A 17,328-nucleotide genomic window follows, 5' to 3' on the forward strand; every position below is an offset into this window, starting at 1 on the left:
CTTCGCATTTATAATATTAGTATGGATTTATTTGTAAGAAACAGATAAAACATCTAATTGAGGTTTTCGTAATGTTCTGTCCTTCACCGTGGTAGGTAGGTGGTATAGGTTGCGTATGGCTTATCTATGATCCTACCATCTTTGTTTTATGTTGTAGAAAGGGCATTATATCCTGTAATCTATGAATTTGTTATTCACACTATTGGCAGTCTGTAAATGATTGAAATAACCATAAAATGTATGTAAAATGTAATAACTTTTAGATTCGTATCACATTGTATTGTGTATTAGTTAGATTTTAGGTATAAGCTGTATAATTACTTTTGTGTTTTATGTTTGAGGTGATGGCCAAGCTGCCAATGCTCGTAATAAATTTAAAAAAAATATTGTTTTATGTCAGTGTCACTGTCACGCTGTCAGCTGTCACGTCAAAGTCAAAACTACTCATCTACTGCTATGCACAACGGCACACGTGACTTGACAATATTAAGTAGCAAAATAAATCTGTCCGATTGAGAATGCTTTTAAAACCGCAAAACAAAGAAGCATTATAAAACCATGGATCAGTCTTTAGATATCGCGTTAAAAGTGGACCAAACAAATGTGGAACGCGACAGTAAGGACAATTTAGAATTGCTGTTCAGCGTGGACATAAAGATCGAAAAACAGGCAGAAACAAATGACGACGAAGATTGGTGTGTAGATAATTTTGCAGCCGGCAATCTTCTGGTGCCGCTGTTCTTTAAACAGGTGGTGGAGCCCCAGGGTATACAATGCTCGTTGTGCTATAGACACTTTTTAGATCGGTAAGTGTGCAATCTGTGTGTTTGTCTGTTTGTTGTAGGTTCCCAGGTTGGCCTAAAGCAAAGGTGCAAAAAAAAGACGTAGAATTTTTTTTGTAGGTACAATAACAGGTTTGATCGCGATCATCGCGGTCAACCTAACACACTCCTCCTCGTTTCGCTCGTCGTCGTACCTATCTTGTCTCTATTACTTAAATTTACTGTTCCAAATGATTGCTTTTAATCTGTCAAGTAGTGGTTTCAACTTGCGGGTCAAATATCTCGGCCATTTTTGATTTTAGAGAAAAGTTTTTCCTACAAAACATGCTTATTTTAGCGTATTCTCTACGATAACACAATAAAAAACAGGTGTCATAATAACATCACTCCGATGAAAATTTTTCTAAGTGTCGGCACCCCCTTCGCTTTAGTCCAACCGGTTCCCAGCCTATCCTTCCACGAGATCAAAATTTAACCGAACATTCTCATCTCACAAGTCAAAAGTCTACACCTCGACCATGGCAGAATCCACCTTGCTGAACTTAGCCAGGAGTAAAGCCATGAATCGGGAAAAAAAAGTGTGCAATGTAATATTTCGGTTACTGTTATTTCTCTCCTAGGTCCTAGATTTTTATAGACCTGTACCGCTGGTTATATTTTGACCCCTAGGTTATAAAAATATTAAAGTCAATTCTGTTTTCGCTTATGAATACTTTGTTAAGATGTAAATCTTACATTTTGTTTTGTGTCATATATATAATTTGCTTTTCTAGTAATTTGTTATTTTGTGGTAATTATTTTTTATTTTGAATTATCTTGGAGAAAAAAATATTCGAGAGAAAACATGTAACTGTGTTGCATTTAGGATAGTGTTTTTAGTGTGAAAACATAGTTTGTGTCAATTACGTCCACTGCAATCTGATACTATGTCATAATATTCTAAATGACACAAAAAAAAATTAGAGTTAAAAAAAATTACTTAGGTCGAATTTAATCGTTTAAATAGGTCCATTAAATGATTTTGTGTCTTATTAAGGCATAGCTTCATAAGATATTTGATGATTTTGTTGTAACAGGCTGTCACCGTTACAAAAGAATATTAAAGATATTAGAGTTTACATCTTGTTAATTTGAAATGCGGGATAAATAAGATGTATGAATTTGTGTCACTTGCATCCACTGCATAAACAAATATTACAAAAATATTATTTGCGTTCAAACGAAGCTAGCGGGCGGTCTGAATGGGCAACGGAGGCCGTGCAGGGTGGGGCCGCGGCGTGACCTTGCCGTACGCAACGCATGTTTACTTCGCCTGTGCGCCAAATTAACGCAACTTATTCAAAGAAGTTACGCAAACAACACAACAACAAGCAACAAGCAAGCAAAGAATGCGTCGAATTATCTTTTACCTATTTAAAACTCATAGATATTGTACAATGTCACCATTATGCAAAAGAACTGTAAGTACATGTTTGATTTGCGAGCGAGCTGGCAACATTGCGCAGGGAAATCTTAAAAATATCGCGTTTACGTGAACGCCACATACATTTGTGACAGTGATAGGGAAAAGGTACCACTAAAGTAAAATTTGGTTATTAATACCGTGACTTTCTTTCATTCTTTGATAAAAAAAAATTGCTATTTATGCAACAAGTGCGGAAATCATCTTTACGCACGTGTATCATACAATGTTTTACTATGCATTGTGCGAGTAAATAAAAAAACATGTCATGGCAAATAAGATTAATTATTAAAAGGAGTGTTTTAAATCGACACGAGTTGCGAATTACCTATTCGCACGTGTATCGTACGTTTTACAGTACATATGGCCCTTTAAACTTTCGACATATGCACGGTAAGTGCTCTTTTCCGCACTAGTGCGAGAAAGTAGCACCATATGTACTGTAAAAAAAAATTGAAAACAAAAAGCACTAGTGCGGAAAAGAAGTACTTTCCGCACGATATGGCTCCGTAGGAAACGCACTTTTCGAGCACATGCATTGTAAAAAAAATATATAGGACTGTATCTCCTAAACCATGCGTCGTAGCGCAAAAATAATAAAATTTTCGTTCCCCTTTATGTAACCCAAAAGTAATACATGAAAAATACAATGAAAAAAAAAGAAACAAAATCTTTATAGGGCTGTATTAGCTGTATCTCCTATATCGTGCATCGTAGCGCAAAAATAATCAAATTTTCGCTCCCCTTTAAGAAGCCCCTAATTAAGATTTTAAAACGCAAAAAAGAAAAAAAAAGAGGAAAAAATCTTTATAGGGCTGCATCTCCTAAACCGTGCATCGTAGCACAAAAATAATCAAATTTTCGTTCCCCTTAAGAAATCCTTAATTAAAACTTTTAAAAAAACCAGGAAAAAAACTTTATAGAGCTATTATAGCTATATATATAGATATAATATCTCCTAAACCGTGCGTGGTGGCGCAAAAATAATAAAAATTTCGTTCCCCTTTATGAAGCCCCAAAGTAAAGCTGACTAAAAACACAATGAAAAAAAAGAAAAAAAATAACAAAAAAACTTTATAGGGCTGTATCTCCTACACCGTGCATCGTAGCGCAAAAATAATTAAAAAAAATCCCTTTAAGAAACCCCTAATTAAGATTGAAAAACGCAAAAAAGAAAAAGTGGAAAAAAATCATTTTAGGGCTGTATCTCCTAAACCGTGCGTCGTAGCGCAAAAATAATAAAATTTTCGTTCCCCTTTACGGAACCCCAAAGTAATATACAAAAAAACCCAATGAAAAAAAAAACAAAAAAAAAATCTTTATAGGGCTGCATATCCTAAATCGTGCATCGTAGCGCAAAAATAATCAATTTTTCGTTCCCCTTTAAGGATCCCTTAATTAATACTTTAAAAAAAACAAAAAAAACAGGAAAAAATCTCTATAGAGCTATATGTCCTAAACCGTGCGTGGTAGCGCAAAAAGAACAAAATTTTCGTTCCCCTTTACGGAACCCCAAAATAATATACAAAAAACACAATGAAAAAAAAAACAACAAAAAAATCTTTATAGGGCTGCATCTCCTAAACCGTGCATCGTAGCACAAAAATAATCAAATTTTCGTTCCCCTTTTTAAAACCCTTAATTAAAACTTTAAAAAAAAACCAGGAAAAAAAACTTAATAGAGCTATTATAGCTATATATTAGAGATCCACGCCGCAGCCAAAAAACCCGGCGGCGGCGCGCTGGGTTTTGAACCCGGCGCGGCGCGGCGTCGCCGGCGTGAGGACATTTTTTAGGAGGAATAATTAAAAAAAACATAACTATGCTAGGAATAAACATTTATTTCTTATCTCCATCAATCACTGACTAAAAATTGTTTACAGTACAGCTACAGTGGTTGTAATTATCGTGAATAAAAAATATTTTGTTCACCTTTGCCGGATTTAAGCGCGATCGCTTAGCAGTCAAAACCATCCCAGCTACAGAAAACACCCTTTCACTGGGTGTACTTGTAGCTGGAATGCTTAAAAGTGACCGCGCCAACCCTGCAAGCTAAGGAAACATTTTTTTTTTGTTCCCAATACAATATCGCCTACCCTGTTCGTTCTGCATATCAATGATATGTTATTTACTAACAATATTCATTGCTATGCGGATGACAGCACTGGTGATAGCTGTTATACAGGTCGTGCAAACGCCCCCCCCTGAGCAGGTGTCGGAGTGCAGGATGCGACTTGTGTCTGAGATCGAGACGTCCCTTGAATAGGTCTCCGAATGGGGTAGACGTAACCTCGTCCAGTTCAACCCTAGTAAGACACAAGTCTGCGCGTTTTCCGCCAAAAAAAACCCCATTTGTCACGGCGCCAAAGTTTCAGGGCATTCCCCTTACCACCGCTAAAAGTATCGCGATACTTGGTGTCGACATTACGAACGAAGTCCAGTTTCGTAGTCATCTGGAACAAAAAGCCAAACTGGCCTCCAAAAAACAGAGCCAAACAGTACTTCACACCGGGTCACCGACTTTTGTTATATAAAGTGCAGGTTCGACCTCATATGGAGTACTGTTCTCATCTCATCACTGGTCTGGCGCTCCACAATACCAGCTCCTTCCCCTTGACTCCATCCAACGGCGGGCAGTTCGTATTGTCGGCGATCCCGAACTTACTGTACAATGGGGAATGTTCCGAAGAACTTTTTGATCTGGTGTCATCGTCTCGTTTTTATCACCGCACGCACCTCCCGCCAAAGGAGCAAAACTCATCCTCACTTCTTAGACACATGGCACACCAAGAATAAGCGGGCATCTCGCTCGTTTCTTCCCAGAACGTGCAAAATGTGGAATGAGTTGCCTCCTGAGGTATTTCCTTTGCGCTTCGACATGGGATTCTTCAAGAAGCGGGTATTTAGGGTTCTCAAGGGTCGGCAATGCTTAATGGCTCCTGTGTTGTTGCTTATGTCCATGGGCGACGATGACTGCTTCTCATCAGCCGGCTCGTCTGCTCGTTTGCTGACTATCACATAAAAAAACTAGTCAAGCCAAGCACTGCAATGAAGTGAGTGAGCCAGCGTTCGTTCTTTCACTTCACTCACGCGGCGTGATGGATAGATGATGCGGTCGGGATGGGGGTCAGAGTCGCTAGCGCACGGAATGGCGACAGCGCATTGTTTGTTTTGGTCGGTTTGTTCATCATATTTATTCGAATTTCGAGGTCGGCGCGAAATTTTGAACGAATATAATATCTCCTAAACCGTACGTGGTGGCGCAAAAATAATAAAATTTTCGTTCCCCTTTATGCAACCCATAATTTATATTTAAAAAAAAAAACGCAAAATTTAAAAAAAAAAATCATTATAGGGCTGTATCTCTTAAACCATGCGTCGTAGCGCAAAAATAATTTAAAAAAACCCCTTTAAGAAACCCGTAATTAATATTTAAAAAAAAAACAAAAAAAACCAGGAAAAAAAACTTTATAGAGCTGTATCTCCTAAACCGTGCGTGGTACCGCAAAAACAATAAAATTTTCGTTCCCCTTTATGCAACCCATAATTTATATTTAAAAAAACGCAAAATTTAAAAAAAAAATCTTTATAGGGCTGTATCTCCTAAACCATGCGTCGTAGCGCAAAAATAATAAAATTTTCTTTCCCCTTTATGCAACCCATAATTTATATTTAAAAAAAAACGCAAAATTAAAAAAAAAACATTATAGAGCTGTATCTCTTAAACCATGCGTCGTAGCGCAAAAATAATTTAAAAAACCCCTTTAAGAAACCCGTAATTAATATTTAAAAAAAAAAACAAAAAAAACCAGGAAAAAAAAACTTTATAGAGCTGTATCTCCTAAACCGTGCGTGGTACCGCAAAAATAATAAAATTTTCGTTCCCCTTTATGAAACCCGAAAGTAATATACAAAAAACACAATGTAAAAAAGAAAAAAAGAAAAAAAACAATAAAAAAATCTTTATAGGGCTGTATCTCTTAAACCATGCGTCGTAGCGCAAAAATAATTTAAAAAACCTCTTTAAGAAACCCGTAATTAATACTTTAAAAAAAAACAAAAAAAAAAACCAGGAAAAAAAACTTTATAGAGCTGTATCTCCTAAACCAAGCGTGGTACCGCAAAAATAATAAAATTTTCGTTCCCCTTTATGATACCCCAAAGTAATATACAAAAAACACAATGTAAAAAAGAAAAAAAGAAAAAAAAAAACAATAAAAAAATCTTTATAGGGCTGTATCTCTTAAACCATGCGTCGTAGCGCATAAATAATTTAAAAAACCCCTTTCAGAAACCCGTAATTAATACTTTAAAAAAAAAAACAAAAAAAAACCAGGAAAAAAAACTTTATAGAGCTGTATCTCCTAAACCGTGCGTGGTACCGCAAAAACAATAAAATTTTCGTTCCCCTTTATGCAACCCATAATTTATATTTAAAAAAACGCAAAATTTAAAAAAAAAATATTTATAGGGCTGTATCGCCTGTATCTCCTAAACCATGCGTTGTAGCGCAAAAATAATAAAATTTTCGTTCCCCTTTATGAAGCCCCTAAATAATATACAAAAACACAAGAAAAAGAAAAATAAAAAATAATAACAAAAAAACTTTAGGGATGTATCTCCTAAACCGTGCATGGTAGCGAAAAATAATCAAATTTTCGTTCCCCTTAAGAAGCCCTTAATTAAGATTTAGAAACGTAAAAAAGAAAAAGAAAAAAATCTATATAGGGCTGTATCTCCTAAACCGTGCGTCGTAGCGCAAAAATAATCAACTTTTCGGTCCCCTTTATGTAACCATTAATTTATAAAAAAAAAAAGAGTTTTTTTTTTATAGGACTTGATCTCCTAAAGTTCCTAAACCATGCGTCGTAGCGCAAAAATAATTAAATTTTCGTTCCCCTTTATGAAACCCCAAAGTAATATACAAAAAACACAATGTAAAAAAGAAAAAAACAATAAAAAAAACTTTATAGGGCTGTATCTCCTAAACCGTGCGTCGTAGCGCAAAAATAATCAAATTTTCTTTCCTCTTTATTCAACCCTTAATTTATATTAAAAAAAAAAAACGCTTTCACTAAACTGCTGTAACTCGGAAACTTAGAATCCACAAAGGGGACTTTACTAAATTATGACACATATTAAAGCCTGACCAGTAATATATGATCATTGTCAAGAGGGCGCTGTTCATTCTCATGTATAGGGTGACAGTTCAGTATAGTATGAAAAAATATTGTATTTAATGAACATCATCATCAATGTAATTAATGTTGCTTGCCACGCTTAAACATAACAAAAATCACAATAAATTGCGTCTTAAAATAAACTTAAAAAGTCTACTAAAAATCGAAACAAAAGTAATTTTTAAGTCGCTGTTGTGACATTCTCAATCAAAAGGTAGGTACCACTTTGTCGTTTACCATAAAGACGAAATTTGATTATATCTTTATACAAATAACCTGTCAGAGAAAGTGGTACCTTTTGATTAGGAACGTCACAAATGTTGGTCAGTATGAGGAGTGCAGCCTACAGTTTATTTTTAATTATATTTATATACCTACTACGGTAAGATTGATAAAACAATGTAATTATGCCTCCGAATGAAATAAATACACTGTATCGCAAAACTAAGTGGCGAGACAGCTCATAATGCCATCTCTTGGTTGGTCTTAACAAGGGTAAAGGAGATAGTATTAAGATCTCAGTCGCCAGCTGATATTGCGGCAAGTATAATAAGCACCCCACCCGCGTAGGTACCCTTCCCCGCGCACGCCCTTCTTGCTCAATTGAGTTTTATTTTGCCAGATAGTAAAAAAACCGTGGATCAAAATGACCCAAATTATGAATGATGTCTCAATGTGGTATTATAATATTGTAGACGTAAACTTAATAACATGAATTTTTTTTTGTGGCAGATACAGGGTGTTAATTAGAAAAAAAATTTTTTTAAATAAAAGCGGTGGATGAATTTGACACAGATTTGTTTGAATAACATATAACAATGTTCTGTAAAGTACAACACTTCACTTACCGACTCTAATATTTTTTTAGGCGTTTTAGGATCAATATTAGGTATTTATTAAATGCCATTATACCCGTGGATGAAAATGACACAAAATGCGTGTGTACGTCGGAAGCCACTTTGCCTTTACAGGGAAACAAAGAATTTCGTCTCGAATATTTTTTTTACAGAATGCTGATTGAAAAAAGAAATACCTAAATTTCTACCTAAGCAAATACCTAGGATGACACAAAATATTATTTTTAGGTTTAGTATATGGTCTGGAAACTATATATAAAAAATAAGCAACATTAATATTCTTATAACCTCAGAAGTTATTGGTACAGGTCTATTAGGGTTCCGTACCCAAAAGGTAAAAACGGTATTACTAAGACTCCACTGTCCGTCTGTCTGTCTGTATCTTATGAACCGTGATAGCTAGACAGTTAAAAAGTTGCCGCTATAACAAAAAAAAACGAAAAAGTACGGAACCCTCGGCGGGCGAGTCCGACTCGAACTTCTCCAGTTTTTTTGTCCCAAATTAGGATTTGGTGTTTATCCACCCAGAATACTCTTCATACTTACCAATTTTTTAGAATCTAATCAAAAAAAAATACCACAAAATAAAATTTGCCCCACTAACCACCTTTTCGACGCCATGTCAAACGCAAAATTATGCATATGCATGTAGGCCTATGTTGCTCTGTGGTCTATGACCGATTAATCGGTCTTTGGTGTTGAACCTAGGGTGCCAATATATTGGTCATTGGTGTCCAAAAGGTTAATATATGTGTATAGATGAGATTTTTTAAGATGTATAGATAACATCTTATAAAACAAAGTCCCCCACCACGTCTGTCTGTCTGTTTGTATGTGTAGTGTAATTGAAATATGAGGGTACCCCTACAAAACCAGTCTGGATTTCGCAATAAACTCAAGAACAACTGAACGGATTTTCTTAAGGAAGGTTTAGGTGAACAATTTGTTAAGGTTTACCCGTGCGAAGCAGGGGCGGGTCGCTAGTAATTGTCTGTCTCTTTTTGAAAATCGTCCAGACATCACCCTAAAAACCCTGACATTTCCTGAATGCTCATTTCTCCAGTCTAAAAGTTGCCCTTTTATATCTATTTCTTTTACATAATTTAAGTCTAGCAGCTGGTCACTAAGAAACAAATATTGTTTATTCCAGACATGACGTCTACAAACACAATTTGACCCATCTCCAAGTTAATATCACCAATCCGGCATACTTCCGGTGTGATATCTGCAACACCTACTTCGACAACATAAAGTCTATTGAGCATCATATGCCTACACATAACAAAAGTATTACAAATACGTTACCATATAAACCTAAAGGCAAACCTTGTAATAAAACAGATTATGATTTTAAGCTAATCAACTCCTACGAAAAACTAAAGACAAATTATGAAGACTACGAAACTAAAAAAAGATTAAGAGATGGTATGACTGACTCCTCCGATGAACCAAGAACATTGGCACCTGATAGAGTAACAAACAAACAACACCAATGTAATATATGCCAAAAGACATACTCATACAGGGCCTGGCATGGTCACATGCATGACGTACATGGTATGGGTAAATACACATGTGAATTATGCGATATGGTATTCAAGTGCAAGCGATATTTGAACAGGCACTTACGGAATAAACATTTTGGGAAAAATCAGCGAAAAGGATTATTGAAAATGGACGTCAAATGTGACCAATGTGATGCTGTTTTGCAGAATTTAAATGCTTTAACTACACACCGAAGGAATGTCCATAGTGCTAGTAAACATGTGTGTGATATTTGTAAGTCGACACTGAAATGCAAGTCATATTTGCTGGGGCATATGCGGAGAGTGCATAGTGACGGGAAAAAGCATGAATGTGAATGTGGGAAGAGTTTTAAGACTCATAGGTATGTACGTATGTAGTAAGTAATTACCCTTTTTAAGTTTTTACTATATAGTCTAATTTTATGACTGTGAGCAATAGTAGAAATGTTTATAAGTATTTTAAAAAAATGCCGCTTTGGGCAAGACTCGAACTCGAATCTGCGACCTTTCAGAATACCGTCCCAATCGCTCTTTAGGGTCCCCGGCAAGCTTCGTTCTCAATACAAGCGTAGTTACGCTCTCATTTTAAAACGAGTAGCTAGATTGCTCTGAAACTTTGTACTTACAATAGGATAAGGTATATCGATGACTTTATGTAGTTTCAGATACCATAGGAAAAAAAATACAGCACAGCGAATTTAACTTTTTCATACAAAACTTGTTTTTGCTCCATTTGGTTTGTTTTATAAACTGGAGATATATAAACTAATTACAGACCTAGATATACCTCTTGTCATTGTATGTGCAAAGTTTCATAACAACACGTAGTTTTTAAATGAGACCGAAACTCCGTTTGCATGGGAAGGTGCAATTCGGCCGAGTTTGCCGGGACTCTTAATCTTAACCATCTGAGCTACCAAAGCTTCCAAAAAGATACAAATCTTTCCGTTCCTTCCCTTTTGTTAGGGTTCCGTACCCAAAGGGTAAAAACGGGACCCTATTACTAAGACTCCGCTGTCCGTCTGGCCGTCTGTCCGTCTGTCTGTCACCAGGCTGTATCTCATGAACCGTGATAGCTAGAAAGTTGAAATTTTCACAGATGATGTATTTCTGTTGCCGCTATATAAACAAATACTAAAAAGTACGGAACCCTCGGTGCGCGAGTCCGACTCGCACTTGGCCGGTTTTTTTACACCCCTGCAACAACACCACCAGTTACCAAACTGAAACTTGTATGGGAACTGCACGCCGACATTGCAGTTGGCGTGCAGCTCAAATTGTCCATACAAATTGCAGTCCACCTGTATCGGCTCTTTGGGATGCGTATAACAATGTCTACTGTGAACCGTTTACTCACCTAATATGTGGTATTTTCCATAAAAAGGGACCTTATTGTCGATGGCGCTTACGCCATTATTAACGATGCTCCGATATAAATACAATGCCGCGCGACGCTGTGCGGCGTAAGCGCCATCGACAATAAGGTCCCTTTTCATAGAAAATGCCCCATATGAAAATTAATAAAGTAATATCAGGGGTGCGAAACTCTAGCTTCGGGCAAACTCGGCTCCGTTCGGCTCAGCATTGCTCCGAGCAATTATTAGGGTTGGCACAATTTGACGTCCCTTTGCGTACACGACCACAGATAAAATAATGACCTGAATTTTGACAACCCCAAATAGCCGAAAGGGATAGTGCCATATATTAGAAAGGGACATCATGATTCGACCCTGAACCGCTGTCAAACTTCGGTTTTGTAGGAAATTGCCTTTCAGTACGGTAGTACTATTATTTATTCTGTGGTAATATGACAATTATTAAAAAAATACCTAATATTCATCCGATATTCTCCGAGACCACGGGGACAACGCCGTCCTCGAAACGTCGGAGGTAAATTTAAAACTTATTTTACGCGAGTAAGTCCCGTCGTTGTGAATAATAATAATATTAATTGTCCATTAGATACAAAACATTGCAACCAAAACGTTGCAAAAGGCACTATGAGTGATTATTATGAGTGGCGGCGGCCGAGCCTGCTGGCCGAGCCGCTCGCTCGAACCATAATCGAGTAGCGATTGAGTTAGATTTGTTCTCTTGTTCTCTGAACGAATTCACAAGGGCTACGCTATACCAAAGAGGGATATAATAAGATGGAGCGGTACTGTCATAGTAAATTTTGTAACCACTGTAAACTCACTGCCATCTATCGACATACTATAAAACTAAAAATGAAGATTTATAAAAATACGTTAAAATGTATTTAAACATGGATAAATGTTTTTTTTATTTGCATTAATTATTTTTATATGATTTTCACCCATGTTCTTTCACTGATATGCGTTAAAATTGTTAAATAACAAACGAAACCGTCAACGCCCTCTATACGAGAGTAGGCCAAAACTAGTGGCGTCATCTGATCGAGAATCAAATTTTCGTGATTTTCGAGGCACGTTTTTTTCTTAGACTGTATCCATCTATTACGGAGTTATATCTATCTTTTGCTATACGTATTGTGCTACTGTAATCTGTAAGCTAATGTATTGTACCTATTTTTGTGTCAATTTCCATACTGTCGAATTAGGATTTCCTGTAATTGTTGGTTGTGTGTATTGTGTATGTAATAAAAAATAAAATAAATAAAAACATAACTCACTTGATGCTATATAGGTAGAATAAAGTAGGGCTCCCGGTATCCGTGTTACACGCCGAAACGAATACCCGTGTTCTTAAGCCCGGCGGTACTAAGAACCCGGTTTACACGGAACCGCCGGGATTCGAAAACGTTTCGAAGGAACGTTCCCAAGAAACGTATCTCAGACACGTATCTCCGTTTACACGGGTACTTAAGACCGTTCCGAACGGGTCTGAATACTCCGAACCAGTTTGAGCCAATGTACAATGGTAACAAGGTCCACTTTCCACTATTATTATGTTGACTTCAGATGAATTCGTTTGTCTACGATTTTTAAAGTAAAACTTTTATTCTATCGCCCCAATTTATTAAGTTAACATTAAAACCGCGATTTTAATACCGTAATTCGAATTAATTTCCGAAAATTTTCAGTTAAATGCCTACAATCCGAAAAGTTTCACTTGCATCGTGGTTTCATAAAACCGCACAATTACTTTTTTTTAAATTGTTTTTAACCGTATTGATGAAACATAGGTACTGAGCCATCTTCCTATGTTTAATAGTAGGTATATATAATTTTTATTTTAAACTATTTATATCATTTAATAAAACCGATTGCTTCTAAGCTAATTACATAAATTTGATATCGATCATAGTTTTTTTTTTATAATTACATTATGGTATTGTATTTTTTCATTAATAATAGGTGTGCAGACAGAATACAATATTCATTAAAAATAACAGTTTAATTATTTCGTGGTTATTTTTATCTCAGGTGTATTACTGCTTTGCGAAAACAACAAACCTGCCAACGGCGCAAAAAAAGTTAGGTACACAAAAGCGGGATTATCGAGTAATCATGCTCAAATGAAAAGCAGAACTTTACCCAAGAACCATAAAAACCCATATTACCTTGGATAACTTGCGATAATATTGCTAATTACATTAAGATAGATCTTTAAATTGGTAATCATTCATAATTCACTTTGGTCACTTTCTCACTAGCGTTCAGGTAATAAACTTAAATGGTCCATCCATCCATTGTTTTCCAATATCCTTTTGTTTGTCATCGTCGAAAACATGTAGGTTCCCAAACTATTATCACAAGTGTCACCGCGAATTATAAGCTTTATGTCGTTGTAATAAGGTCAAAACATCTGCACAAGAAAATGTTTTCCATTGTTTTGTAGCCGCGCCGCACTAAAAAGCGTTTTATTATGGTAAGAGGTACCTAGAGCAAAAACAATTAGAATTTATTGAGACGGTGCAATTTTATCTAGTTGATTTAAAATGTTTATTAATAACTAGCGACCCGCCCCGGCTTCGCATGGAGAGTCAAGCATAATAAAATACATTTTGTAACAAGTATTCACATCGGAAGCCCAATAATACTAAGACTTCCATCCACCTGTCTGTCACCACTCACTAGGCTGTATCTCATGAACCGTGATAGCTAGACAGTTAAATTTTTTACACATGTATTTCTGTTGCCGCTATAACAACTAAAATTTAAAATTAAATTTTGTACGGAACCTTCGGTGGGCGAGTCCGACTCGCACTTGTCCGGTTTTTTTAGAAGTTAATAATGGGTTAATTATTCTTAAAATATAGACAGACAGCCATCGCGCACTTTTTTGTAGACTTTTTTCCACCATAAATTGTGTCGTTATATCTCAAATAGATTGGGCAGCGTTTCCGATTAAGCTCCTGGCCAGCGTGATTTTTTCTAACTTCATTAGCAAACATCGTCATACTTCTACCAATTTAAACAAAACCTTAACAAAATATACGCATAAACATTCCCAAAGAAAAACTTCATTGATAGGTGAGGCCTGGTTATCGCGAACACACAGACAGACATACGGACCCGGCGGGGGACTTTGTTTTATAAGGTGTACCTACATTATATGACAAGAAATACAATTTCATATCATGTTCTTAAATTAAACTAAAAATAAAGAAGCAAGTTAAAATTGTATTTTTTTATAAATACTTACTTAATGCCAATTTCGAACATTAGTTTGACTTCCTGCCTACATACTGAACTCGATGGTTCTAATTTTTTTTTTTAAATAGGTACTAGCAGGTTTTTATTTTATTTTATTGCTAACCCGCAACGTAAAAAAAGTAGCTATTTAAAGTGCTATATGAAATACTACTTTGATAAGAAGCGTGAATACTCGTAATATCTATTGCAAGCAAAAACTACCTGCTCAAGAAAGGGTTTTCTAAACCGTTTATTAAATTTCGACTCTATGACCCCACGGAATAAGGTTAAATATGACAGAAACTCGTCATGAATCTTTTGTCTATTCATTTGTAGCTGGCGTTCGTTCCTTCGCTACAATCGTCAAGGACGTGTCCGGAGCCACGGATAAATAAGATACGTATCTTCGAATACCCGTTTATCCGTGTACACGGGTCTTAACTACACGTTTCTTAATTAAACGTGCGGAACGGGCCAGAAAACCGTTTACGTATTATTCGGAGACGGGTATTCGAAACGTGTAAACGAAACACGGATTCGACCGCGAGCCCTAGAATAAAGTGGTCCCGTACTCATAAAAGTACAAGCAGTATAAGGTTGCCATAGGTCATGCACCGGGACATGTCCCCGTTTGAAGCTTGGTGTCCCGGTGTCCCCGCCATTAAGTAAATTGGCCCCGTCAATGCTCTGAGCATTTTTCAAGGGTTGCCATATGTCCCCAATGGAACTTTTATATATCACTTTCCTTTTCGCAGGTATTTATTGGTGCATAAACGGAATGCACATTCAAAGAAGAAAATGGATAGATTGAAGCCAAAAGTAAAGACTGAAGAATCATGAAAAACCACAAAAAATTGTCATTGCGTATTCGAAACGAGTATTGTGACAACGCCATCTACTGAAGTTTATTTAAAGTGTATCGCACAAACCAAATGAGTACAAAAAGCACTAAGTAAATTTCCATCCCTTTTTTTAAAACCAATTACGCTTACCACAAGGATTTTGGTATACTGACCCGCCTGTTGCTATCTCTATTGCAAGCGCATAATAAGGGCTATCGTTTTTGTACTCACCAGTTGGCGCCACTGTAGATGTAGGTCTAGAAAAACATCTCAAAATTCTTCGATGCTTATTTTTATAAAATCAATACGTTCTAATATACACAAAGGTATTTTAACGTCTTAATGTGCCATTTTTTCAACCTGTTTCATTTTGCATATATTTTAGTTGGCACTTTTTTAAACCACTTAAATTTGTTGAGCTATATCTATTGTTTACCATGATTAATCAAAGATGGACAAAGATTTACTACAATTATGAATAAGGAGTGACAATTCCCGATAAAAAAGCTTGAAACCCCCAAAACTTCTATGTATTTGACATTTTGAAAGACCTCCATCAACACTAGCGCCCCTAGCGGCGAAATTAAACGCGGTAGCCCTCATTATATTGTTGTCCCACCCATGATGCCGGCTGTCAATGTCACTGCGGGAGTGACAGCATCGAAAATCCTTCTGGTACGCTTATGCGTTTTTTTTTGGGACCACCCATAGATATAGTATATACAAGTAGTTATAGAAGCGCTACCGAGCGACCGGGGGTAAGAGAAATAATATAAAATGTATAATACGCAATTTATCCGGTTTGCATGTCCAATGTCTTTTCTCTTTCACTTGTAAATTTCGGTATTTCGCCATAGCCTCCTTGTTATGATGCCATAACCCGACCACGAAAAAATGCCCGATCGGTGATAAAGACAAAGCATAGCACTATTTTCTCTTTCCTCTTATAGGAATCGCAATAAGACTATCTTTCTCTATCAAAGAGTGTCAGGCCCTTAATTAGCCCCCACCAGCGCCGGCGACTAGTCAACTTTATGGCTGCTGCTCGGCGCAACGTTGGCGCAACTGCGCAGCGACGCCATTATCCATAGCGCTGACTACTATCCGCGCGCCAATTCCGTGCATTCGGAGGTCGAGGAAGTGGGAGGGTGTGCGCCGCGTCCGTACGTCAAAATGACACCACTCGGTGATGACGCCCAACATTCCTAACATTCCTCAGCCGTGCACGGAATTCGCGCGCGGTCAGTAGATGTGTGGGGTGGCCCAGGACGCAATATAACTGAAAAGAATTTTAGGTTACCATGCCAATGGGAATGAAAAACTATCCAAAGTTTAGTTAGGTATGTTTTTTTTTTGTTATTGTTGTACGGTCATCATATAATACATACAATGCGCTTTAACGTCTTGATAATAGAGGCTTTGTTCAGATATTTGTGACAGGGTTCGAAAGGATAATTATCAATGATAGTTATCTTGATAATTATCGTGATTTTTATGCCTGATAATTATCGATTTGATAATAACCTAAAATTTACGAAGATTCTAAGACGAGATTTATAGCACCATCCATACCTGGGATAATTATCCGATATTTATCGCGATAATTATCAAAGACTATAATTATCTGGATAATTTCTAACTCTTGATTTGTGAACACCTTGGCCGCACGGATATATATGGTGGCAACTGTACAATAGAAGATTCTTATAAGTTATTGTTATTATTGATCTCTCTATAAGATCTATAGTTATAGTTTGTAAGTAATCATTAAAGTTTTTGTTAACCTTTTCGACGCCGTGTCAAACACAAAAGCTGTCATTCGGACGCCACATCACCGGTGTCAAAATCAAAACTGAAATTGAACTTTATGCACATGCATAAAGACCTACAGCTATGTTGCTCTGTGGTCTGTGACGGATTAATCGGTCTTTGGCGTTGGACCTGCAGTGCCGATATATCCGTCATTGGCGTCCAAAAGGTTAAAGGTTATGTACCTTAGTTTTGTCAACTTCGAAATAATATATTTTGTTACTAAAATGTTTGTTTCATTTTCTCAAGAA

The 17,328-nt window shown here is 36.6% G+C and overlaps 1 protein-coding gene across 2 annotated transcripts; it reads left to right on the forward strand.

The window, feature by feature from the left end:
* The first annotated feature begins 468 nt into the window (after window positions 1–468).
* On the forward strand, window positions 469–17,268 carry LOC134752270 (zinc finger protein 845-like). 2 transcript variants are annotated; one of them, XM_063687906.1, is made up of 3 exons: window positions 469–806; window positions 9,432–10,169; window positions 15,182–17,266. In XM_063687906.1, exons 1-3 carry the CDS (start codon window positions 559–561, stop codon window positions 15,264–15,266), a joined length of 1,071 nt encoding a protein of 356 aa, XP_063543976.1. In that variant the 5' UTR covers window positions 469–558; the 3' UTR covers window positions 15,267–17,266. The 2 variants fall into 2 exon arrangements, with proteins under 2 accessions (XP_063543976.1, XP_063543977.1); XM_063687907.1 differs by lacking the exon at window positions 9,432–10,169 and having other exon boundaries at window positions 15,182–17,268.
* Window positions 17,269–17,328: the final 60 nt, after the last annotated feature.

This window comes from Cydia strobilella, chromosome 24 (assembly GCF_947568885.1).
Source record: "Cydia strobilella chromosome 24, ilCydStro3.1, whole genome shotgun sequence".
Classification (NCBI taxonomy): Eukaryota; Metazoa; Arthropoda; class Insecta; order Lepidoptera; family Tortricidae; genus Cydia; species Cydia strobilella.

Coding starts and splice junctions, on each gene's coding strand:
- LOC134752270 (XM_063687906.1), top strand. CDS start 559: ATGGATCAGTCTTTAGATATCGCGTTAAAAGTGGACCAAACAAATGTG. Junction 807..9,431: donor TATAGACACTTTTTAGATCG/GTAAGTGTGCAA, acceptor TGTTTATTCCAG/ACATGACGTCTACAAACACA. Junction 10,170..15,181: donor AAGAGTTTTAAGACTCATAG/GTATGTACGTAT, acceptor TCCTTTTCGCAG/GTATTTATTGGTGCATAAAC.